General features: G+C 37.5%; 2 protein-coding genes across 3 annotated transcripts; one reads left to right on the top strand and one right to left on the bottom strand.

The window, feature by feature from the left end:
* Positions 1-190: 190 nt before the first annotated feature.
* On the top strand, positions 191-4,715 carry cgasa (cyclic GMP-AMP synthase a). 2 transcript variants are annotated; one of them, XM_032541006.1, is made up of 5 exons: positions 191-1,061; positions 1,246-1,459; positions 1,924-2,181; positions 3,400-3,499; positions 3,736-4,713. In XM_032541006.1, exons 1-5 carry the CDS (start codon positions 228-230, stop codon positions 4,064-4,066), a joined length of 1,737 nt encoding a protein of 578 aa, XP_032396897.1. In that variant the 5' UTR covers positions 191-227; the 3' UTR covers positions 4,067-4,713. The 2 variants fall into 2 exon arrangements, with proteins under 2 accessions (XP_032396897.1, XP_032396898.1); XM_032541007.1 differs by lacking the exon at positions 1,924-2,181 and having other exon boundaries at positions 3,736-4,715.
* Positions 4,716-10,087: 5,372 nt separating this feature from the next.
* On the bottom strand, positions 10,088-21,688 carry ddx43 (DEAD (Asp-Glu-Ala-Asp) box polypeptide 43). Its single transcript, XM_032541255.1, has 17 exons — positions 21,275-21,688; positions 20,911-20,966; positions 19,917-20,034; positions 18,225-18,449; positions 17,994-18,075; positions 16,350-16,509; positions 13,837-13,955; positions 13,553-13,663; positions 13,300-13,441; positions 13,004-13,104; positions 12,437-12,524; positions 12,123-12,250; positions 11,837-11,946; positions 11,518-11,656; positions 11,319-11,406; positions 10,530-10,737; positions 10,088-10,396 (listed from the first exon to the last, which is right to left on the bottom strand). Exons 1-16 carry the CDS (start codon positions 21,618-21,620, stop codon positions 10,546-10,548), a joined length of 2,205 nt encoding a protein of 734 aa, XP_032397146.1. The 5' UTR covers positions 21,621-21,688; the 3' UTR covers positions 10,088-10,396; positions 10,530-10,545.
* Positions 21,689-26,410: the final 4,722 nt, after the last annotated feature.

Genomic DNA, 26,410 nt, shown 5'->3' with positions numbered 1-26,410 from the left:
ATAAAACAGCTCTGACAGAAATCAAAGCATTCTTATGATACACACTTGTGTCCACAAGATGGAGGTATTGGTATAGGAATAAGAAAGGCATTTCATTTTCAAATGAATTGTAAGACTATTACACAAACACGTTCACAAGAAAAACTAAAGGGGCGTGCTAAGAGGTGTGTTCTCCTACACTAGCCGGAGTGTAACTGCCAGAGCGACATTCCTCTCATTACATTATCATGACTGGTAGAGGGAGACCACACAAGGCAAAGGGCCCAGACACAAAGTGTGTCAAGGTTAAAACTAGAGGGCTCGAGGAATTGAAACCAGTATTTCTGCCCAAAAGTCCAGAGAATGGCTTTGCAGAAGAGAAGCAGAAACGCACCATAAAGGAACAGAAACCAAAGGCGCAGAGAAAGGCAGTCCACTTTGAGGAGAAACCATGTGTACAGAGCAGCTGTGAAGACAAGACCACAAAACCATTCACAGAGAAGACCAACAAGCAGCAAAGTACACCTACAGAAGTAACAAATGCTCCTGTACAAGGCACAAAAGCCTGTGCTTACAGGGCTGAAACAACAGATGTATCTGCAGAAAAGGTAACGAAGACGCCAAAGGACACTACAAAGGACTCTCTGAAGCCCATAAAAGTACAAAAATGTGGTGGGAAAGCCAAATCACCAGAAGCAAATTCAGAGGGGCTGATGAAGGTGGTGCAGCCAGAGGCACCAAAGGACACCATGGAGACTTCTATAAAGACAACCAAAGCAAAAAAATGCGCTGGCAAAGCCAAATCACCAGGAAAAATCAAAGAGACAACCACGAAGATGCAGCCAGAGACACCAAAGCCCACCACAAAGGCTTGTGTACCACAAGAAAAGTGTGAAGACAAAGTAAACTCTATCCTCAACAAAACTCTTGAAAATCTGAAAATTAAAAGGGACGATAGATCAGATGCAGCAGAAGTCATAAATACAATAGTGAAAACTATAAGTATGCATTTGAAACAGAACACCCAATGCTTTAAAGAAGTAGAAGAACTGCGTACTGGAAGTTACTATGAAAATCTAAAGGTAAGCCCTTTGTTTGAGTTCCCTCAAATAAACAATGGGTTCTGTATTTTTTTGAGGAAAGGGGTTAATGGTCAGTAAAGCATAGCACTTTGATTAAAATAAATGTACTCACATTTGGAACGGTAAAATCATGTCATTGTATATTTTGTGGTGCATTAAAACAGTGATGTTTTTATCTTTACAGATTTCTAATCCTGATGAATTCGACATCATGCTGGCCATCCCTGTTGACCGAGTGAATGTTAATCCATTCGGAGATGATGGCGCCTATTACAGTGTGGAATTAAAACGTGGCAAGAGCCCTTTGCAGAAATTTCAAAAGACCAACACTTTATCCGCCAGTGAAATGCTCAAGGAGTTCAGGGAAGAAGTGAAGAAATGTGTCAAGCAATTCCCAGGTGAGCAGCAAAATATGCACTTTTTAATTGTTGGGTTGGTCAAATGCAATATGGGAATCAGTCACTGTGGCAGGCAGAAACAAAATAGACTACATCCTAGACACAACATGCATTTTACCGTTGCAATTTTGTCTTAATTGGGAATATATGTCAAGGTTTAATAAAAACTAGCCAAAGAAATTGTAAAGAAAACATCTGATATAGTTAGATTGTATGGTAACACTTTACTGAAGGTATCTACATAAGAGTGATATGACACAGTCATGACACATGAACCCTAACCCTAAATTGTCATGACAAAAACAAATGACACTTACTAAAAGAAGCATTATGCCATACGCGTTTATGACTTGTTTATGTTTATGTCATGTGTCATGTCACTCTTATGTAAATACCTTCAAGTAAAGTTGATTTTATACAGTACATAATAATAAATACATTTGTAATTCCCTTTTTTCTTTCAGAATGGGAGGTGACAAGGAAGAAAAAAGGTTGCCCTGCAGTGACGCTAATTACAACAGTACAGTCAACCACCATTTCACTGGATGTTGTTCTCAGTATCATGGTTAAATCAAGCTGGCCACCTTTCACCAAGGAAGGCATTCAAATAGATGGCTGGCTGGGAACTAAAGTAAAGAAGGAATACAAGCAAAAGCCATATTATCTAGTACCAAAATACGAGGGCAATGGTAATGTGGAAAATGACGGGGTCTTCGCCAAGGGTAAGTCAAACCCTTAACTTAGCCCAACTCTTAACGTGCACACCATTCTGGGGGTTTCATGTGAACCATTTCATAATTTTTTTTTTTCGATTGCTTAACTATTATTTTTGATAACAGGGACAGGTTTTTTAAACACTACACACAATTAGCAGAACATCTCAGACCCTTTGCTGAAAGAAACTCTTGCAAAAACTATTCACTAATTTATAACAACATATACTGTATATTATAACATTTTGTTACACACACATTTCATATGTCTGTTTCTCTCTATCCGTCTCACTCTCATTTTAAAACAGAGAGAAAAAAAGAGGTTTGAGCTGTGTGTCCCTGTGTGTGTAACTAGCATAGTGTGCGTCCGTGTGTCTGTGTGCGCCCAGAATGCACCTGAACACACCACCCTGTAAGACCAACTTGCCCAGAAGGACACAGACAGACACACACGGACACATACACACACAGACATTATACGTAGACTTATCTTGTGTAAGTAGGTTTGGTAACCATGGATCAAAGATAGACTTGATTAGGGCTGAACGTACACCTGCTACCCATCACCTGCTGATGGCGAAGTGGAAATGATAATGACCTTGATGTGGCAGAGCAAGGTTTGAGTTCTGCATGTGGTGATTGTAATGATGATGCAGTGGACAAGGACTGAGGTTTGATCCCCTCTGTCGTACATACACTCTGACCAATGTATTTTACCCCAATATGATTTTTTTTAAAATATATATTTATATCTTCTGCACACTTTCAGCTATTACAACCATTCAACTGTTAAAATCTAGCTGTAGCTCCTTATGTTATAGTGGTGTTATTCAACTTAATTAAAACCATTCCTGCTTTTTTTTCAGCTATTCTCACTATTTTAACTTTTTACTGACTTAAGATATTCATCCAGTTTAGCTTTAGCATTTTAATTTTTTAAAAATTTCCCACATATTTTTTTTACATTAGCAGTGTTTTTCAACTTAATTAAAACCATTCCTAATTTTGTAACTATTCTTACTACTTCAACTTCTTCTTACTGATTTAAGCTATTCAACCACGTCAGCTTTAGCAATTCAGCATTCCCACACGTTTCCTGCAGGAAACGCATTTTCTAGTTGTATAATACTTTTGATTTCAACATTTAAGCAATAGGCAAAAACTGTAAGACTATAAAAACTGGTAGCATTAAGTTCCCTTGACTATATTGTCTTCTATGACATGCAGATACTTGGCGTGTTTCATTCTCTCACATTGAGAAGGCCATCCTGAAGAATCACGGATCAGAAAAGACATGCTGTGAGAAAGCCGGAGCACAATGCTGCAGGTTAGATTTTAACTATCTCATTTATTTATGTTTATATATATATATATAGTAGTTAAAGTATAACACTGTAGATTTTCTTGTATCCAAGTCAACTTATTTTCCATCATAAAGAAAATAGATATAAAAGTGTATACATGTATACAAAAATCATGTATGTTTGGAAATAATGGCCATCATATAACTATTGTCCACAGCTAATAATCCATAACAGTGTATTCCTTTATCTTTACATATAGGAGGGAGTGTTTGAAGCTCCTAAAGCACCTCCTCAATCTGCTGAAGGAAACGGACTCCTCATTTGACAAGTTCTGCTCTTACCACGCCAAGACCACACTCTTACATGCTTGCAGCTCTAGAACTAAAGACAGTGACTGGAGACGCCCAGACCTGAGCTGCTGCTTTCAGTTGTTCCTGGATGACTTTATAGCCCATCTTGAAGCTGGTGTACTCAACAACTTCTTTATCCCAACTCAGAACCTGCTCTCCGGTCTCAACCAGATGAAGTGCACAAGTCTGGCTCGTCGTATCAGGGAGGAAAGGGAAAATGGATTTCCTATTTTTAAGTGACAACTTCACACTGTGTTGTGTGCCTACGTGGACAACTTGGTGGCTGGTAAGCATTGGTTTACAAGAACCGTTGGGGACGCTACTTTGGTTTAGCACTGTGTTAACTCCAGTTTTTTTTGTAGCTGGAATTTTGTAAAGGCAGAACATCTTCAACTATGTTTTGTCAAGATGCAGATCATCAGCAGCAGAACATTTTGATGTGTACTTTGGGTCAAGGGTTAAATTCTAATTTTCTGCTGACCATACTCCTCACTGGTCGGTTACATGCTTTCCTGGGGCTCCGCAATCACTTTGAGGAGCGTACTGTTTTGTAAATTGTGTCCTATTGATTTTCATTAAATGTCATGTAACTATATACTTTAGCTCCAGAATGTAGTAGTTTCACAACGTTAAATTTGTCCTCTGAATCCAAGTTTGCTGGGTGCAAGATTGGATCTAGTGTAGGTCACTGTTCTAAAGTCTTTACACTGGCTTCCTGTCTCAAAGAATTGATTTCAAAGTACTTTTGCTAGTTTATAAATCACTTAACGGTTTAGGTCCAAAATATATTTCTGATCTGTTACTACACTATGAACCACCCAGACCTCTCAGGTCATCTGGGACAGGTCTACTTTCTGTCCCCAGAGTCAGAACTAAACAGGGTGAAGCAGCTTTCAGTTTCTATGCTCCTCATATCTGGAATAAACTCCCAGAAACCTGTAGATCCGCTGCTACTCTCAGTTCTTTTAAATCAAGGCTGAAGACCTTTCTTTTTGATGCTGCCTTTCTTTAAATGACTGCTCATTTATTTAAATTTCTTATGCTGCACTGTAACTTTTATTCTTGTGTTTTATGTGTCTATTTTGTTTTTACTGTCTATTCATGTGTTTTATCTGTTTTTAATGCTTATGATTTTTAACTGTTTTGTACTTGTGTTTTATCTCTTTAACGGATTTTATGTAAAGCACTTTGAATTGCCCTGTTGCTGAAATGTGCTATACAAATAAAGCTGCCTTGCCTTGCCTAATATGGGAATGGGTATTTTTGTATGTTGCATGTTTTGTGTTGCAGATTTAAGGGGAGAAAATGTGTTTATTCTGTATCTTTGTCTCTTGCTCCAGCAGACACCTCCCATAAATCGTTGCATTGGTTTTGCACCTTCAATTTTTTCACAGCACACTTGACACACATCCACGTATGGCTTTCATTACCGACTTTGTTAATCTACAGACTCCATTGTTGTATTTGTGTTAACAGTAAATTCAATAAATTGTTGGTTTTAAGTAACATCTTGCATGGAGTCCGTCGTCACATTCTCTGAGCCCGTCTGCAACAGTAGTAATAAAATGTCACCAAAAAACTAATTAAAAAACTAATTATGTTATCATACGATAAGTCATACTATGCATAAAAATTGTTGTGAAAAAAAGTCATAGATAGTATGTCATAAAAATGTAACAAAAGTCATAAGTTTTTTAAATAAATCATTGTAAAGTATCCACAAAAAGGTTGTGTAGAGTTTAAAAATGTCACCAATTCATAGTATAGTATTGCGGCTGTAAGCAGTCCAACAAGATGCTGTCGCAAGGGACTAAACACAGATGTGATGTACTATTCTCCTTATTCCATCTTTAAAATACACTTAGCACTGAAGTCAGCAAATGTAGTTGTTACCTGGGCAGTAGAAATAATTGTGTTTATACAGCGTGCAGGTTCACGCCCTCTCTGTCAAAAGGGCAAAAGAACCAGGTGCACAGGTGAAGGGAACATATCACTTCCTCTCAAACTGCCACGAAAACGCCCAACACTGTAATCAACAAACATAAATGAGACCGTAAACATACAACATGTGGCTCATACTGTACATATAGTTTGTCATAAAAATTTTGTAATTTACATCATAAAAACGTATATCATATAGTATGTCGTAGTATAGGTTATAAAAATGTCATCAAAAAGTTACAGTATAGTGTCATAAAAATCTCATTAAAAAAAGTCACAGTATTACGTGTCATAAAAAATGTGTCAAAGTCAAAGTATGTTATAAAAAACAAATGAACATTTTTAGAAACACGTCTTCAAAAAGCCATAGTATGTCATAAAAATCTCTTTAAATAAATGTCAATAAAGTCATAGTTTGGTATGTCATTACAAAAGTCAAAAGTCACGGTGTAATAAAAATGTCATAAAAGTTAGAGGATATGTCATAAACATGTGGTCAAAAAAAAGTTACAACATATAGTATGTCAAAATAGTTATAGTAATATATATAATATACTATAATAGTAATAATAGAGTAAAGTGTCATGAAGTCAAAGTCATAGTATAGTATGTAATTCTAAATTTCATTAGTCACAAAAGTCAGTCAAAAGTAATTATAGTATGTCATAAAAATCTTGTCAGAAGTCATTGTATAGTATGTCATTTAAAAAAACTCGTCAAATAAACGTTATCAAAAAATACAATATATCATAAAATATTGTCAAAAACTCATAGTATATAAACTCTAAATAACTTTAGAGATCTTTATTGTAAAAGGGTTTAAACAATGTTTCCCAAGCCTGTTCAATGAACCATCAACAGTTAATGAACATGCCCCTGCTGAACGGTTGAATGGACAATAACAGCTTGCAGGCAGTAGGCTATTGTTGACAGAAAATTAGGAAAATAAAGAGACCTTTCTACTGAGTCTGAAAAACACCAAAAGAAATACGGCCAGGGTCCCTGCCAATCTGACATTGCAATGTCCCTACTGTGAGACGCCTAAGACGGCACTAAAGGGAGACAGGAAGCACAGATGATCGTCCTCACAGTGGCCGATGTTGGGCTTCTAAATTCTGCCCCATGGCTCTTTTTAAGAAAGAGGTTCTCGAATGCAGTTGGAGTACAAAGTGTACTTTATTACAGAACGTTCTGGAGACAGGATATAGGCAAAGTACAGAGGAACAAGTCTCTTTCAGTAATTACCCAGTTGTCTGTCTTTTTCTCTCTTAGCTGTCCCCTTATACACACCTTTCAGACACTCCAACAGAAAGCTCAGCAACTTTAACAGGAGACATCTGGTTTCGGTGGATACAACACAAGGTCAAGCGAGCCCATAATTTATCTGGTTTCGTTAGATACCACACAAGATCAGACGAGCACATCATTTTATCACAAGAATTATGGACTACTCCTTTTTCTGGTGTTGTCTTTTCAAAGACAATATCACACCTGTGGGACAGGTACAGGATGGCAACAACAACCGCAAGAACTGGCCAGTCTGGTGCATTACATCAGGCTACCGCCGCTTTGTTCAGGGACACAATCTTCCATGTTTGTTTTTTTTAAGATTTTGTGAGGCATATTAGGCCTTTATTTCCACAGGACAGATGAAGACATGAAATGGTAGAGAGAGGGAGAATGACATGCAGAAAAGGAGTCAGAGTCAAACCCACGGCCGCTGCATGGAGGAGTAAACTATAAACCGGTATATGTGCGCCTGCTCTAGCAACTGAGCTAACCCGGCCAAACATCATTCCATTTTTGTTAGTCACATATCAGTGAAAATTGATAGGTTTATGTCTTAGTAGTTACATTTTTTTAATGTTCAAATAAATATTTGCACGTTATCATCCATCTTCCTCTGCTTATCCAGTATCAGGTTGAGGTGCTCCAGCAGGGGACCCTAAACTTCCCTTTGCCGAGCCACATCAACCAGCTCCGACTGGGGATCCCGAGGCGTTCACAGGCCAGGTTGGAGATATAAGTCCTGGGTCTTCCGAGGCCTCCTCCCAGCTGGACATGCCCGGAAAACCTCTCTATGGAGGCGCCCAGGAGGCATCCTTACCAGATGCCCGAACCACCTCAACTGGCCTTAAAATTTAAAAGCAGTTGAAAGTGACAGGATGTTTCTTTTTTTGTTGAGCATAGTATGTCAATAAAAGCCAGTAAAGTAAGACAAAAATGTCTACAAAAGTCATAGTAAAATATTCATAAAAATGTCAAAAAAGTCATAGTATGTCAAAAATATAAAAGTTATAGTATAGTACGTCATAGAAATGTTATCAAAAGAAGTATGTCATAAAAAGTCTGAAAAGTCATAGTATGTCATTGAAAAAGTCAAAGGTCATATAGTAGGTTATAAAAATGTTGCAAAAAAAAAAAGCCATAGTATTAGTATGTTATAAAAAAAAAATCATAACATAGCATGCCATAAAAGTGTCAAAAGTCACAGTAAAGACATTCAAAAATGTCAAAAAAGTAATTAAAAAAAAAAAGTCATAAGACAGTATGTTAAAAATATATTTTTTTAAAAGTCTCAGTATAGTGTCAAAAGTTTCACAAAAATTGTCATAGTAAAAATATATTGGATTGTGCCTACTATAAGTTATCAGCATATACTATCCTAAATGACCTTTTGGGACCGATTGGTGGAATTTGTACACATGGCAATACACTGATAAGTGCAATTTACCTGTAACCAGTTCAAGTTACTGTATTGTGTGAATAGTAAAATAATTTAATATTTTGTGTAGCGTCATCTTTTAAGGGGTGCAAATGTTCCACCAAAAGGAGTTCCTTCCTGAAACTATTTTGGAGAGCCACCATCACTGAGTCTGGCGCTTAGAGCAATCCAAAACAATTGTAATGTCATAAAAATATCAAAACAATGTCCATAATAAATCTATGGTGTAGCCAGACCTCACTCGACAGCGCTGTGGAGATAGATCTCAAAGTGCAAGACTAAGTTTGTTACAAAAAGTCATAATATAGTTTATTATAAAAGTGATAGTATACCATAAAAATGTCTTAAAAGTCAAGTACAGTTTCTCATGAAAAGTCATAGAATCATTGAAGACAAAAAAAAGACTGCTAGAATGTAAATTAATTCAATCACAGCGCACCTAACTTTCTGGTTAACAAGCTGGGTAAGTATTTCAACCTTGAGGCCCCTGAATTATGGCATAAACTATTCATAATATCCTAGATAAGAAACCTAAACATTTTCCCCACTGTAACATACTAGAAAAACATAACCACCTGAGCTAGGATAATGTGATCAAACATGCAGATATAAGTTATGATTCTAGAAAATAATTTACAGCATGGCTCTTCCACAACTCATTTGCTTTGTTACGCAACAAGAAATAAGTAAAATTACAAGGAGTCACAGGAGAAAACTGCGTTTCCTACTATGAAAATCTGCTTTATTTCAATCTGCCTTTTCAATTAAAGCAGCTCACAAATTGAACGTTTTATCAGCATAACGAAACTCCCCCCTTACAGGGCTAGACAGCTAAAGTCATTGCTTACAAGCCACCAAACATTAACACTAGTTTGGATGCCTTCATCATTTGGCAAATGTCTGTCATTACACTACTTGTAAACTGTCCGGCTGCTTGACTGACCTTAGTGCTACTGCTGTCCTGTTGCTCACATTTGTCTTCATTTAGGTCAGTTTTTAAGAAACTTCTGTAATTTAAACTGTTCTGTAATTTTTTTTACTCTGCCCATGTTTATGCTCTGAGTACAGTATGTACTTTTGCTGTAAATTATGTTTTTAATCGTAACTATTGTTATAAACCTTACCTACCGGTTTACCCAGCATTCTTGACTAAAGTGCTGAGGGATCATTTGAACCCCATTTAAAAAGACTAAGTCAACACCGTTTAGAAAGAATGTCGTTGCATTTAGTTGTCAAAGCCATGCATACAAAAGCTGACATGGCATCCTTTAGTAGTAAAGAATATCATTGTGAAATGTTATGGTATTCTGTTTTTGCTTTGATTTACTGCTTAGATTTCTTACCAAACATCTCTTGTAAAATCCACATACTGCAGATGAGCTCTTGGACTTGATGCAGGGTCTCACTGTGGAAATAATATTTTGGTTATTAAAAGTAGTAACTATGATTGCCTTTCCAGGTTTAAAAAATAAAAACATTTACCTTTGGCATCTTCCAGGGAAGCTTTTACCATTATTGTGGAGGTATAGAAATGATGCGAAGCAGATTAGTGTATTAACTAAAGTTACCAAGCCAATAAAATACACAGTGTTATGTCTCTTCAAATGGATTATATGGATTTATTTCTGGCCAAATCCACAAATTACATAAACAAAATATTCAGTGTGATACTAAACACTGCTATGGTTGGTGAGAGACAGAAAGCAGAAAACAACATTGTAACAAACAAAATTGTGCATTTTAAACATTTTTAAAAACAGGAGCACAACATGATGAGGTGTAACTGCCTCACTCATAATGGATGATAATCCAGTAAAACATAAATCAAAAAAACTTAAGTAAAAAAATCTAATACATATTCAAAAGAAATTACAACACGCAGATTCAGATCTTGTTTCACCTGGCTGAGGAAAAAAAGCATTGGAAAATCAAAATTAGTCCTACATTATTAATCAGAACACTTTTCAGCCCATTAATACTTCAATTTATGAATCCTTTTGTAGACCTGTGTAGAAAACCTTGTATGTGTTGACTTACTTGGACAATCAAGCATTTAGAATCCCCAGTTTTGGCTTCGATCTCTTCCTCCTCTCCCTCCACCATCTCTTCTTCCCCATCCTCCTCCTCCGTCACCACCACCTCCCCCCCCCCTTCCACCTCCCCCTCCCCTTGGATTGCACAGCTCCTTTTCCCTCTTGTGCCTCTCGTACCTCTCTGCCATAAGCACCAGCTCCTCAGGGACCTCCTGCGTAAGGATTCACAAAGATTACATGCATTTTACTGTGGTTTGCTAGTGATTTTATTAAATTTATTTAAAAAAAAACAACATTAAAATAAAATATTCTTCTAGGGCTGGATCTGAATATCAGTTCAATGGGTAGGTACTCGATTCTCAATCTTTTTCAACACTAAAAAATGAAACGCAAAAAGTGAACTGCCCAGGAGTTTTTGTAACAGGTGATTGTGTCCTGCAACAACAAAGCAGTCTCTTCTATCTCTTATCTATGTATTCTGTATTCAGTACAGCCCTTCATGCTCCCTACCTGATAACACTTTTCAGCTCAGGTTTGAGGTTGCAATTACAACTTGGGAACAAATCATTATTTTCTGATTTAGTGACTTAGTGCCATGAAGAGTAGGGAACAATATTTTCTTTTAAATAAAAAAACTAAAGTCAAAGATTTTCATCAAACGAGCCCAAATCTGTAATAGTGCTGTTAATGGAGTAAACCCCATTATAGCCTTCTATTACTTATTTGTTTATGCAAATGCATTAGTCTGCAGTGAAATACCAGTAGAAGCTGAACATAAAATATGTTGTCCAACCTGTGCCGCTCGCTCAAGGATGGAAATCAGCTCAGCGGACATCCTCCAGTCTTGTCTTGTTACCAGGGTAACAGCAGCACCTAAGCGTCTGCCACATAAATGCAACAACATCACAACCTAATCCAAAAAGAGCCAGACAGAGTAAAGTGATCCGTAAACAGACACACAAAAAGACAGAGAGACACACACACACACTTACCCTGCTCGGCCAGTTCGGCCCACCCGATGGACATACTCCTCTATGTTACGTGGGAAGTCATAGTTAAAGACATGTGTTATGTCAATGACATCCAACCCTCGAGACGCTAAATCTGTGGCAACCAGGATACGAACTCGGCCTGGAAAAATAATAACCAGTTATTCTTTAATCAATATAATCCTTTAATTATTTGAGCCTTTACATTGGCTTCAAGATAAGCTCCCCAGCTTAACACCAAAATTTAAGTTTCAGTCTCCTCTGGCTTCCTGAGGTAGGGAAAGCACATGTTTAAAACCACACTTTCCATTCGGTTAAATACCATCTTTGAAGTCTTTTAGGGCCTCTTCACGGTCATACTGCTCACGGTCACCATGGAGACTTTGCACAGCCAGGCCCTGCAGACACATGTCACTGGACAGGTCATCACACCTGAAGTTGCATGCAAAATAGAGACAAAAACAGACACATGAAATTGTTAGTAAAAGATGGTATGCACTGCCAATGCATGGTTAACTCTGGTATTTACAAGCAATTGTGGGTGGCAGCTGTAAACTAAATTTACTCCCTTTAATTTCCCCTCTGTTAGTGACCGATTCCACACTCACACAAGCTTCTTGCCAACGAAGATGAGGACTTTATCAGTGGGCAGCATGTTTCTGAGGAAGTCAAACACGTAGGACTTTTTCTCGTCTTCATGGACGATTAGCACTGTTTGCTGCACTGTGTTAACAGCCTAAAACCCAGAGAAACACAGGAAGCATGAAACAATGGATTCCACACATCTGAAATTAATTTTCTAAAAGCCATTAAACTTAAGTAAGCAATCAAGTGGGACAAAGTAAAAGATTACAACACACAAAACATCAAGTAACAAGTCAACACGTCAAATAAATGATTGACTGTATTCATTTCCACGTACTGCCAAATCTAGGGTGCCCACATAAACCATCATGGGATTCTTTAGGTAAGATTTGGCCAATCGTCTCACACCGGTAGGCCAGGTGGCACTGAAACATGGGAGTTAAAGATGGATAAAAGGAAGTTCATTTTCAATTCTATATTGCACATCCTACAACATTTCAAAGTAAATCTCAAAAGCACGTCTGTAAGGAACAGTGTAAAAACTAAGTAAACAAATGTAGGGGTAAAATTTGCTTTGAAAAAAAGTTATATTTTTATGATCTTCCTCTCCTTTGTGGAAATGGAGATAAATTATACACAGTTGTGATACAGAATATATACCTTTCCTCTTAAGACAATAAGTCATTTTTTAACATGATGAAACAAACAGTTCAGAGTTCATTAATATATGCATTGTAACACTCTCTCCAAACTGTGGAAGAAACACTAACCAACATTGGATGGTTTAAATGGTTTAAAAGGTGAGCAATGCAAATGCTTCCAAGAGGGCTGCATCTGTACTTGTACCCTAACGTCCTGATCATTACTGTTCAAAGTGCTTCATGTAACTTGACCTGTATTGTACCTGGTCATGACAGTCTGTCGGTCTGGGCGAATGTCCAGGAGAATCTTCATAATCTGGGGTTCAAAGCCCATATCTAGCATACGGTCAGCCTCGTCCAGCACCTTTTCCCAATGACCAGAGCAGTTATTAAAAGTAACCAATGTCTCTTCTCACACACACAACTTTAAAAAAAAGGTAAAAAACAAACAAAAAAACAAACGTACAGAGACAAAACAAAGAACACAAACTTTTGCAACATTGGTTTGTGTTAACAGCTAAGACATAATGAATTTCACAAATAGACACAAACAACTGACCAAGTACGTGATGGAGCGAAGATTAATGAGCTCATTCATTTGTAGATCATTTAGTCGGCCTGGTGTGGCGATCACTATGTCCACGCCCCCCTTCACCAGGTTGATCTGGGCTCTCCTATCCCCTCCGCCATATATACAGACGCTAAGAGAAGGTACAGAAGGAACAGTGATGGTCATGTCGCCTCTACATCGCAAATAACTACTGAATCTAAGCTCATCCTTAATGACTTATGATGATGTAAGGATGCTGGACCTTTTGTAGCCCTTGTAGCTATACTTTTTGCACTCAGATTCAATCTGCAGGGCCAGCTCTCTGGTGGGAGTCAGAACCAACATGCCTGGACCACCCCGCTCAGCCCTAGGCCTAGCAAGACAAGACAAAAACACAGAAAGAGTTTAACAGACATAAATATCAAAGATGCAACCATCTGAAACAGATGAAAAAGGGACTTTGTGTTTTTGGAAAAAAAAGAAAGAAAGAAAAATGATACTTTAAGAATATATTGCTAAAACGTAGGCAAAAGGTCATGGACTCACAAAGGCTGTCCATCCATGTGAATAAACCCTGGCAGGAGGTAGGCCAGGGTTTTGCCTGTTCCTGTCTGAGCAATGGCTATCAGGTCCTCTCCACTCAGTGACACTGGCCACGCCTGAGACTGGTGAAGAAACAACCAAAAAAACACAAGTACATTGATAAAAAACGATTGACACACACAGAACAACTGGTGTAAAAGATACTAATCAAGTAACTACTCTACAAAAATACTGTATAAAAAGGTCCAGTGTGTAACGTGTTTAGTTGGTCATTATCAAAATTGGTGTTGGCCTGTAACAAACTTGTCCTTTTTCATGACTATTTACCACCACCATCAATTCCAAGTATTCTTATTGGCTTAAAATTTTACATTCCCATTTGCATGAACTGGGGTTGATGCTTCATATTCAAGCGCCATCTTGAAATACGTTAGCCGGTAAGGGACATAAAGGATATACCGCTCCGTGTTTTTGCTGTCACTTGAGAAACTTACAGGTGCTGCTTACCTGGCCGGGTCTTAGCTGCAACGTTTTTTTTTTTTTAAAACTACCCCCCAGACCTTGCTGGAGGACCTGAGGTCCACGTTAACAGTCTAATGATATCCTTTGGAAAACAGGATGTGTGAGTAGACATGCAAAGTGGATCACAGTAAAGGGTGCAGCAATACACCAGCTTCACATCTACAACAGGATTCAGCATGTTTATTATACTGACATTGCAGTACACAGAACTGACTGTGAAATAGGCCTGAACAATTCTGGGAAAAATATGAATCACGATTTGCTTAGAATTGATATCACAATCCTCTCCCACGATTCTTTTTCTCACAAAGTGAGTTATTGCACACATGGAATTATGAAACACGGGACATGATGGTAAACGGTCCATTGTGCCAATGGATGGTATGCACATGAGGTTTGCCTTGATGTTGACGAGAATGGCGTGAGAGCTGTATTTCAGATGTGGGAAGATGTACATTTTGGGACATATCAGTAATGTGCCTTTAAATCAGGGAATGTTTTGGTCTTTCAACACTAGGCACCCTCACCAAAGGTGGCCAGCTACAGGGTAATCAAACCTGAGCTTGTGTCCCATGCCCAATTGTGAGAATTTCCTGGTTGTTTAAATGGCGCAGCCCACGGAACTATGCAAGGCAAGGGGCTTCTTCTTCCCTGAGTCAAGCCTAGAGCTGACAGCATACCTTGTTCACCCTCTCCTTGAGGATTGGGACCTGGGTTCTCATGTGGGGTATGGGGGGGAAAATACCCTTGTTGTGCTCTTTGAACACAACAAGGGTATTTCCGCTTGATCCATATCCACTGGCTGCTTCTTTCAGCCGCTTCCGAGACCGATCTAATTGTCTGTCGCAGAGCCTGCCCATGGATGCCAAGGGTTTTCAGCAGCTTGATGGTGGAAGAAGCCACAAAACCTCTGCATTCCACTTTAACCGGATAGATTCTCGCTTTTCGTTCTGTGTAGCACGGTTTCTCGCATTCATAGGCCTCTACTATGGGACTGTGCGCTCTACAATGTAAACAGACTTCAGTGAAGAAGACCAGAGTACCAAGTCTGGCCTGAGGGTGGTGGCTGCAATCTCTGCTGGAAAGATTAGTTGCTGGTATCAACTAGCACCTTCCAGTTAATCAGGCTGGCCTACTGTGGAATATTTGAATGCACAGGCCAGTGATGACAGTACATTCCATCGGACCAAGCCTCTTACTGTGAAGTGAAACTGAAATCTGAGAGAAAGATGTTTCAGTTCCCCTTGCAGCACACCCATGCTTTGATTCATAAAAAAATTACCAAAGTGACGGTAGATTTGGAAAGATAGAAAACTTATTGTAGAAAAGAAAAAATCTGTAGTTAAAATGCTCATTACTACTTCCAACAAAAGCAATAATGTACTGTACAATAATGTCGTAATGTAGCACTTTCTAAATAAAAATGTGCAGACACCCAAACATTTTACATATCTGTTGTATCTACAATTTAATGATTAGAGTAGATAAATGAAAAAATTCTCAGTTACATATAAATAACTATAAAACCGTATGTATACTTTTGTTTTTTTGCTTAGTCAACACAATTGTCATCTTAGCTTTCCTTTCATTTCTGCTTTTTGTGGAGACTACAACCATATATTATAAAAAAAATGGCTCAATATTTCCTGTCACGGCAGCCATTTACGGGTATTTCCAAATATGGATCTTGGTAAATCACGGGGATTACTCAACAGACAACGAACAAGATACGTCACTACATTTTATTAGTATACCACACAAAAAAATAAGATGCCCATTTTATGAAACAGTAATTAAAACTATCTGTGCATTTTATGGGGCAGAGGGCAATTTTTCACTGGTTGTATACCTACTTTTTACACAATAATTCACCCATATAATAATTATAATAATATTATATGGTTATTTTAAGTAACCCAACAAAGTAGCCAGCAGCAGTTGGACTTGAAAGTATAATTAGTGAAAATCATTTTTCCCAGGTGCCAGGCTCATACCTGGATGGGGGTGGGCTTGACAAAGCCAACTTGTTTAATATTTTCCATGATCTCTGGATATAGTTCGAAGGCCTCCAGGAAGGTGCGACAAGGATTTGGAAAAATACGCTTCTCCCCCTCCTCCTTCAGGTCATCCACAAAGATATTGTTGTTCTCCTTCCTGTGAAAAACATAAGAATGGTTGACATCAAACCACGCTACCATCCTAGACAAATATGAAATGTGTTTTGCTGAAATTTGTTTTAAAAAAAACTGCATTTGGTCCAAAGTATCTGACTCCGGACAACACATAAAAATCAACTGTGTATTGTGTTGCTTTTTTGTACTGTGTTTAAAAGTTGGACATGGAATATTCTTACAATTTCAATATCCAGGCCCTTAGTAATGCTAAATAAATTAAATGAACAATCATTTGCAAAAGTGACCTTGACCCAGAGACACACAGCTAACTTGTGTCCTGAGAACCTACAGATCAGGGCTTGATGCAACTGGAGTTTTTTTGTCATGCACAACCAAATTTGAAAGACTATCAATCCTTTGTTGTCAACTGCTTTTTGTCTCACCCGTAATAAGTGTGTGCAAGTGTGTACGTCACAAATTTGCATACAGTTTACTGTAAGTATTACATCTGGACCTGCTCAAATAACACAAAAAGATGTAGACAAATGGCACCACCTATTTGTCTGAGGCTGTAATGGAAAACAATGCAGATAACACAAACGTAAGCGTTAGTTGAAGAAATCAGCCAAAAAAAAAAAGGGGAGATTTAAGTTTCCAAGCCTGTTCATAACACCCTCAGTCGAAACTTTTGACCTTACCTCTACCAGAAAATGTCATACTATACATACACATAGTATACACACACCACACACACACACACACCATATATACCACACACATCATATATCATATATATATACACATATATACCATATATATATATACATATATAATATCCACATATATATATACACATATATATAAATACACAATATTATATACACATATATAATATAACATATATATATATATAATATATCTACACATATATATATACACATATATACATATACACTAATATTACATATATTAATATATACACTATATAATCTATATATACATCACATATAATATAATTATAATACATATATATATCATCTATACATAACATTATATTACACTAAATATAATATTCTTATATAATTAACATATATTACTATATATATATATATATATATATCTATATATCTACTATATACATATATACATTACATATATACATACACATATAATATATATATATATATATATATATATATAATATTATATACATATATACATATATACATATATACATAACATATATACATACACATATTCTATATATTATTATATATATATATATATTATAATACATATATATACAATATATATCTATATATATAAATATATACACAATAATATATATATATATATATATATATATATATATATATATATATATATATATACAATATATATACACATATACACACATAATTATATACATATACACACACACACACACACACACACACTTGTATAATATTGTGGACACCAATTTTTACACTTAAAGGGTGAAGAAAATAACACAGGCAAAATTACCTCCATTCACTGACTTCCTCTGCTGTGAGCATGGATACACTCTTAGCCTCAGTGTAAAACTTCTTCTTTAAGGGTGGGAGGTCTGAAAAAAGTTTAGTCATAAATGAGGCCAACCAATCATCATGAGCTAGTAAAAACAAAGGGGGAAATACATAAATCAATGAAAAACACATCACTTTACAAATACTTGTGGAGTGCAGTGTGCGTTGTGTAGCGACTGTGAGCCCTCACCCTTCCACTTGAGCTCTGCATACTTGTCCTTGTTCTCCCGGATGGTGTTCCAGTCTATGGAAACAGGGGGCGGGGCAGCATCTGCAACTTCTAATTCTGCAGTAGACCAGACCGAGCTATCCCTTACTCCTTCACCACCTCTCCCTCTGTATCCTCCTCCACCACTTCTACCTCTGTAGCCTCCTCCATCATCTGCTCCACCATGGCCTCCCCCTCTACCAGGACCTTGGAAACAGATCATTAAGATCAGTCAGAAAAATCAGGTTCCTTCCGTTGTTTTGGCCCACTGTTGGTAGTTTTTCTCCTTATCTGTGCACTCATGTAGTACATTCATTAGGTCTTTGGGATAAGCACGCATTTTTCACTTAAGTTTAAACTTTTTCATCTAGACACTTGTCAATTTTTTCCCCGCCCCTCCTCGAACTGTGATAGGCCGGCTAAGCAGTGTTTCCAACAGATGAGAAAGCAATGTATGTGTGTGTGTGTGTGTGTGTGTCTGCTCATTTGCATATTTGTAACGTCAATACAAATCATCATAAAAGCATCATATAAGCATAAAGCGTAGTGGTTGTGTCAGCAAGGTAGATAGAAAGAAATAGAAATCTTTAGCCAAATAATCCTAAATTCAATACAGGAATTTATTTTACCTTATAATTATTACTTAGGTAGCATATGTAAAGTTAAACGAGAAATTCTACAATAGGGAGAGAAAAATAATTCTCAAATAAGGCTTGCCAAGGGCAAGGCCAGCTCAGCAGTGTCTTCCTCCCATCGTGTCCCGTTGTCTCTCCTACCTACACCAGCCCCCGCACCCTGACCCTTCTTCCCTTTCTACTTGCCTGTCTATGCAGAGAGCGGTGACGGTTTTGGCAGCCCCAGGAGAGAAATATCTTGCGTGCACACTGGACAATAATGCCAACTTTTTTTTACAGAAAGTCACTTTTTTCTACAGACATTTGCCGGATTTCTTGCTTGTCGCTTTGTGAAAACGTAGTTAAGGGGTCTGAAAAATCTACCAAATTGGCAACACCGTTTTCATAGAGACAGATGCTTTGAGCATGGAGTAGAGAAGCTGTGTATGTGTGTGTGTGAGTGTGTGTAGAGTGACAGAGAGACCGAGGCAGAAATGCAGCTGAACGAATGTGTTTAAAAAAACATTAAAAAATAATAACAAAACGCACGGTATGGCGGGCAGTGTTAATTGTGTGGCGCACTTCCACAAATTAGTCTATGTGTGGGAAACACTGGGTTAGGCGAAACTCCCAGGGACCAGAAAAAACTCCAAACAGGCATCGCTCATTGCAGAATAGGCACAGCGCCTCGACATGATGCTGGTGTTTGGAGCATAGTATAAATATGTACAGTTCACAGCATTAAGGAAAATAGGCTGCCCTTAGACCAAATGCTGGGGTGGACACCACGCTACCAGGTAGAGTGCACTCAGTGCATTGTGGCTGATTTAGTTAATCTAGAGAGATACTGTGCAGATCTTTTTTCCCCCCACAATCAACATCAATTGGTTGAAGAGGTGTTCAAATTTCAGTAGACCAAAACTTTTAGTTGACTGAAGCCCTACTTGTGTTAGAGTCTGACACATCAAATCACAGAAAATACGATGTTTGCCTTAACACACAACTGCCAGAATCCTTTTAGGATCAAGACCAACATTTTTTTAGAAAAAAGACTTTGTACCATTGCGAAATCGAGAGTTGCCATCTGCTATCAGTTCTTCAATCATCTCCTTGGCCTTCTGCTGGGCAGCAGAGGACCCAAAGAGGACCACCTCAGCTTCATTGTCCCCATTGTTTATCTAAAATAAATAAAAAACAGCAGAGTTACAAACAGGGAAGAAACTAATATCCTATACATTGCATCCCTGTTTCCTTCACTTCTTTTTCGTCTTAGACCGTCCCACTGAGGAAGAATAGGAGATATGGGAGCAAATCATGCAAGGAGAGAGGAAACAAGGTGTTTTTTGAGGGCTGAGACGTCCTTTCTTTTAAAGCCTCACGTAAATTCATCAGCTGTACAGAAGGAGTTAAAAACGGCTTTCAGACGCACAACTTTCGGGAAGGCTGCTGTCATGTGTCCTCACTTATAGCTCCTCTGAGATCCCTCCTCGGGTCAAAAATAAGAGCTTTGTAACTGTCTTCACGAAGGAGGACAACTTCCGGTCCAAGCGAGGAGCTATTAAATAAGAGAAAAGAGACCCGGCCACGGTCTGACCACAGTGCTTGTTCATGCAAAGAGCAACATTCACAATGTTTAGCAAAAGACACTGGGTAATAGCACAATCTCGGCAAATTCTTATGATTTACAGCTTGATCTGCATTTCAGGTAATCTGCAGTCCATTTCCAGTTTACATTGTCAGGAATTGGTCCTGATCCCTATGGTTTGAAATTAAGTCCTGATAAATAAAGACATGCAATTGCTGAGTTTCAGCTCTAAATACCTCTGGTAATAGGACTTCTGTCATTTACAATCATAGCCAATTGTTGGTTAATTTAGACAGAAATGCCCAATCTCATTTATTGTTCCTTTGTCAGAACCAAGGAAGAACATATGTCGTCAAAGCATCGTCAGTCAAGTCCACACTGCCCTGCAAGTGTACACGAATATTGGCCAGCACCAAGAACTTATTGACGGATGCGCTATAAAGTCACAAGGTTAAAACTGCCAACTTGCCTTGATCCTTGCACCAGTGCTCTCCTCAAGTTCACGAATTTTGGCTCCGCCGCGACCTTTAACAGAATTATAATGTATTCAGAGTCTTGGCAAAATCTCTAGCTAACATTAGCAATGGAACAAATTAGCTGGCTAGCTAACAAGTACAGGTCATACCCACACACTTTATTTTTAACAGTTTATAAATCTTGGTATAATGTGGATTAACCTTAGCTACACTATCATGTCGGCGTCATTTGTTAGCATAGCTGGCTAGCTAACGTTAACTTAGCTCAACAGTTTTGCATACTTTTTTTTGCTAAAACGTGTAACTAGCTAAATTATAGCACCATTTATAACGGAAACTACTGCTTTAAAACCCTACCTATTACCCTCCCAACTACAGCATTTTCCACGGTGAAAGTCACAGGCTGGAAAGAGTCCGACTTTTCATAGTCAAACGTTCGTCGTCCAGGGTCTCCGTGATCCGTGCTGCGGGGAAACGGACCGACTTCGCCTCCACCTCTTCGACTTTTGTGTTCAAAACCTTCGCTACGATCGGCTCTCCACTCTCTTGAGGCGGCAGACCTGGTTCCATTTCTTACACCGAAATTGACATTTTGGCCTTGACTGTCATAACGTGACAATTTCCGTTCATTAAGAGTTGGTTTTGTAGCAGGCTTCTGGATAGCAACGCCGCCCTCGCTGTACTCATCTTCCCAGTCCGACATTTTAAATTTGACTCCCCACCTGGCAGCTAGCTAGTTCACTAACCGCAATTAGCTAACTGTCAAGCTGTCAATCAAAACCATGACGCCTTCAAGTTCACTATGCAAGTTTGGGACTTTGGGATGTTGGAGAGATTTTTGATGAATGTTGTTTTAATAAATATGGAATGTAATCAAAACAAATTGCAAGTATAGCATAACAAGGTGAAAACATTTGCCAAATAACTATATTTAAAAAAATACCATGCCCTTTACATCCATTAGTCCATTACCCACAACCCCTAATTGCTAAAAAAAAAAGACACACAAAAACAGAACAGTTTAGTTAATTTGTACTTTATTAATGATAATAAAATTATTTTGCATTTCTCTTCCAGAAAACATAATGTGCACTTTAATAAATTAATTTCAAGGAAATACTGTTAACATTATCAAGCTTTAAGGCCCAGTTGTGTAATAAATTACTGTTCATGCAGTAGAGAAATGGTATTTTTAGCCATCAAAGCCATATAAAGTCTGTGGCTTAAGCGACATGATGTGAACTGGATTCCCAACCCAAAATGAGTAGTTTGACTTCAACTGTACAGTATGCTATGGGCTATAGGCAAACAGGACTAATAGCCATGAGAAGAAAAAATGAAGACGTTTCGTATACAAGGAAGGCACCCTTAAGCAATTCCCAGATTGCAAAAATTTGCATGTTTTATGAGGGGAATAATCCATGGGCTTTCCATGTGTTCAATATATTGCTCCTAAGTAACTGACAGTTTTGGTTGGCCACTTTTTTATATGTAGTAAAGCAATACCTAAAAAAATCTATTCCAATATTAGGCTTTAAACTACCATTTCACATGTTTAAGGCTTCCCAAACTCACCCAAAACAACTACTTTCAAGTTGATAATATATTTCATCATCCCAAAACAAATTCTGAATGGGCTGTAGAATATTTCAAAATCACTCTACAAGTGTTAACAATCCACATTTGTTAGGAGATAATACTTGTTATATTATATTACAAAATGTTAATTTGCCAAGCAATGCACTTACCATTCAAAACAAAGGGAATATAACTGAAAAACAATGATGAATAAAGGTTGTGATTAACACATTCAAATATATTTTAAGACATATATTTTTAAGACTGCTATGAACATGCAAAAACAAATTATTGGCTAACAAAAATTAAGATGGTTGACATAGCTTTGTGCTATCACGAGTAGTTCCAGGACAGTGTAATTTAAGAGAAACTTGCTAAACACCAGTTTCCATGGACCTGGCAGGGGAAGCTTCTCAATCTTAATAAGGACAAAGTGTCCCAAAATATGAATGTGTACACTTGAGTAATTTTAAGCTTTATAATAATCCTAAATGCTAAAATATTGTAATTATGATTAATGTGGTGAGGAGGGAGTGCAAGCACATTCAAAATCCTGATAAATTATACTTTTCTTTGTCAGGAGGCCACACATAACTCACATTTTAATTTCAATCTCAGATGAGATTCTGACTTGTCTTAGTCTACTGCCTGTAAGTCTCACGTTTCCTTGAGCAAATTCCTCTGGATCAGAGCACCGGCTGAGTGCTGAAGTAACCAAAGTCATGATATCAATTAGGATTTTGTATTGAGATTACAGGGGTATAATCTCACTCCCTCCCTATCCTATTCTAGCATGTAAATATTTCAAATATTTTGACACTGTCAGCAGCAGAATGGAGACATGGATCAACAAGAGTGCATGTACAGTAAATTGTTATCATGGGTTCTCATCTGAATCCAAGATAACCTTCTATGTTATAAAAGGAGTATGTGCATTGCACATTTCTCCCTGCATCACCACACTACACCTAGTGTTTTGCTCTGGACTGGGAGGAGGGAATATGTTTAGTCCAGCAGCATTTAATCCTCATTGATGCACACAAGGCAAACAAGCACCCAGTAAAAAGATAGGGTTTGTCTAAAAAAATCTTGAAAAGACCTCAAAAGGTTGTATGTTTGTTCTAAAAATGTATCCTGTTGTAGTAATTGGGCTATTTATATAGCTACTTTCAAATTAGAATATAATAGTCATATATGCAGATACTTTTTGTTAAAGATTTGGAGGAAACATTAGTTTAACAGTTTAACATGCAAGACATCCAGGCCACTAGCGAGTGTGTGACTGCTCTTGCAACAGCTTAGACAAGCTTCATCTCATGATTGGCTCAGAAAGCCCATTTGATAAGCCTACAGCAATTCAGCATTCAGACCATTGGCAACTAACTCACCAGGGTACTGTTCAAAGTAAGTGGCACATGTCCCAGAACCTCGTCTCGAGTGATTGCTGATAGGCCAATTTCCCCCCCAATAGGATTGTCTCATCCAAATTTACTAACAACTTGCTGACAGATGAAATTACAGTTTTTGCCAATTGCTCACACATTAAAAGTGAATGCTTAGACAAAAGCATCAAAACCCCTTACAAAGACACCAAAAGTACAAACATGTTTTCTGCTTTGCACTTTGTTTGCAGTTCTGCAACACACTTCTTGCAAAACTACACACTGTTTCTTACATTTGACACTTTGTTCAAGAATGAAAACTCTTGGAATCATTGGGAAATGCAAAACACTACCTGAAATTAGCAACATGGTCACCTTGTGTGCCGCCATAAGTCTGGAAGGAGTTCTCCATCATTATGCCATTTTAGGTCCCTACATTACTGCACACATAATCGTATTTGTGGATGCACTAAATAGGATGGATGTGGGAACTGTACAAAGTTATACTGAGAAATAGTTATCATGTGAATATGTGAAACCTTGAGAAAGGGAGAAAAAGTTTGAGGTGAGGCAAGCTAGACACGGGAGTGGCGAGCTAGCAGAGTAAGATAAGAGAAACTTGCAGCTGTGACTGTGTGAAAGAAAGTTATTGTTTCTTTATTCTTTATTCTTTGGTGAACTATGTTAAACCCTAATCTTGCCTAATACACCCAGCTACAGCTCAACCAATGGTGGAAGCAAAGAATATGATATACTACACCCATTTATGTAAAACAACTATACACTACACCCATTTATGTAAAACTGCTTTATGTCTACACCCATCCAATAAAAAGGCAGATCAAGGGATGAGTGCTTTGGAAGACTGCTGAATGACTTCAGTACTCATTCCCTTCGCAAAGCACAAAAAGCAAGTCTGTGTCCGTGTGCCTTTTTTTTTAACTTGAGGCTTTGAACCTAACAATGGACCACAGCAGCTGAGGGTTTGTTGTCATCTGGGCTAATGTTAGTTTCCACTGGGTTGCTCTGGTCTGGGACTGGTTCACCAACCACTGTGTTGAAACTTCACAGATGTACACTCAGCCCCTTCCTCCCCATTTCTCAATACGAAAGAGGAATTATTTTTATCTTGGGGTTGGAAAGTGTATGAACGGAAACCACATGCCAACATGTCTCTTCTGCACGCACTGGAAGAGGCATAATGATCCACCACATCCTTTACAACAACAAAAAAAAGTTGTTTACCATTGCACTGTAATTTCACTGTAATTATTTATTTTTATTGTTAACAGTAACATATTGTATTGGTTGCTGTATTGTAACTCAAATTTTCTTTGTGTTTTTGTTGTAAAACCCTGCAATGGTAAAGGACTAAACTATATATATTTCTTCTGGAACTTTACCAGGATCCTGTATGAGGAAAAATAGGTATACAAAATACTAAAGAGCAGAGTTTTGTAAAAGGTACATCAGTGTGTTGTTGCTGCTTTGAAAGAGTAAAGTGGTGCATGTGTGTAACATTTGTTGCAAAATTTCCATTTCCATAAGGATTGTTAGATTTTGATTGCAGTTTCATCTTGAAGTAGGACTGAAATATTTATTTAGTGTTGTTTCTTATTTGGCTGTGGTGAAGAGTTTTGACTCAATGAGCCAAATTCCCCAACGCATCTGCAAGCAATCGGCAAAAACTGTGAGCAACCATAAAATATATTCCCGTCAAAATGAAAATCAAAGCTTTTAGTTGATGTTTTTCAATGATGTTTTTTACTTTTTCTTACGTTTTCGTCCCTTTTTTCAATTTTTGTCACTTTTTTAGACGTTTTAAACACTACGTAACTAACTTATTAACTTTAGTTTTACAGTTATTTTTGGATAATAAACCAAATTTTTAGGATAGTATACCTAATGTTTGAGTTAGAAAAGCACTAAAATTAAAGGAATGGATGTTGATGGATAATCACAGACTGGAATATCTCAACTTTTACTCAATACTATTTCAAAACCACTTCAATTTTTTTTCTCCAAATGCTATACAATTGAATAAGACACCCCAAAATTAATGAAAGTAGAGATTTTTACTTGTTGTGTGGAATCAATTATGTTATTTTGGGTAATTAAAAAGAACATTGATATAGCAAAATTTGACCCGAAGACAACATGTGGGTAAAAAATGAACTACATTTCTGTGGTTGAAAATGAACAAAATTGGGACAATGGATTTGACCATTAACTCTTTCTTTTAAATTGAGCTATTCCCATCACACCAGGCTTCACACAGTATGTAATTCCCCTTTCATTCATTTGTTTTTGGAAATTAAATTATTAAAGCGTTCGTAAAATGATGACATTTTACATGGCCAATGACAGACATTAAATAAGGAGAGTGACTGAATATCCTTTTCTTCCAAGAAAGTCTTAAAATGAAAAGTATGATATGAAAAACTAAAGCATTAGACAGAAATTTGTCAATCACAGCTCTTTTTTAAATTGGCTGGAGTACTCTGGGGTGTGTGTGTGTGTGTGTGTGTGTGTG

The sequence above is a fragment of the Etheostoma spectabile genome, chromosome 17, assembly GCF_008692095.1.
Source record: "Etheostoma spectabile isolate EspeVRDwgs_2016 chromosome 17, UIUC_Espe_1.0, whole genome shotgun sequence".
NCBI lineage: Eukaryota > Metazoa > Chordata > Actinopteri > Perciformes > Percidae > Etheostoma > Etheostoma spectabile.
The sequence above is the reverse complement of the archived record's forward strand: the minus strand, read 5'-3'. Positions and strand labels throughout refer to the sequence as shown.

Excerpts from the sequence above, each read along its gene's own strand:
- ddx43 (XM_032541255.1), bottom strand. The coding sequence starts at position 21,620 with ATGTCGGACTGGGAAGATGAGTACAGCGAGGGCGGCGTTGCTATCCAG. Across the intron at positions 13,664-13,836 it reads CACATGGATGGACAGCCTTT|GCCTAGGGCTGAGCGGGGTG; the intron begins GTGAGTCCATGA and ends TTGTCTTGCTAG. Across the intron at positions 13,105-13,299 it reads TTCGCTCCATCACGTACTTG|GTGCTGGACGAGGCTGACCG; the intron begins GTCAGTTGTTTG and ends CATTGGGAAAAG.
- cgasa (XM_032541006.1), top strand. The coding sequence starts at position 228 with ATGACTGGTAGAGGGAGACCACACAAGGCAAAGGGCCCAGACACAAAG. Across the intron at positions 1,460-1,923 it reads ATGTGTCAAGCAATTCCCAG|AATGGGAGGTGACAAGGAAG; the intron begins GTGAGCAGCAAA and ends TTTTTCTTTCAG. Across the intron at positions 3,500-3,735 it reads GCCGGAGCACAATGCTGCAG|GAGGGAGTGTTTGAAGCTCC; the intron begins GTTAGATTTTAA and ends CTTTACATATAG.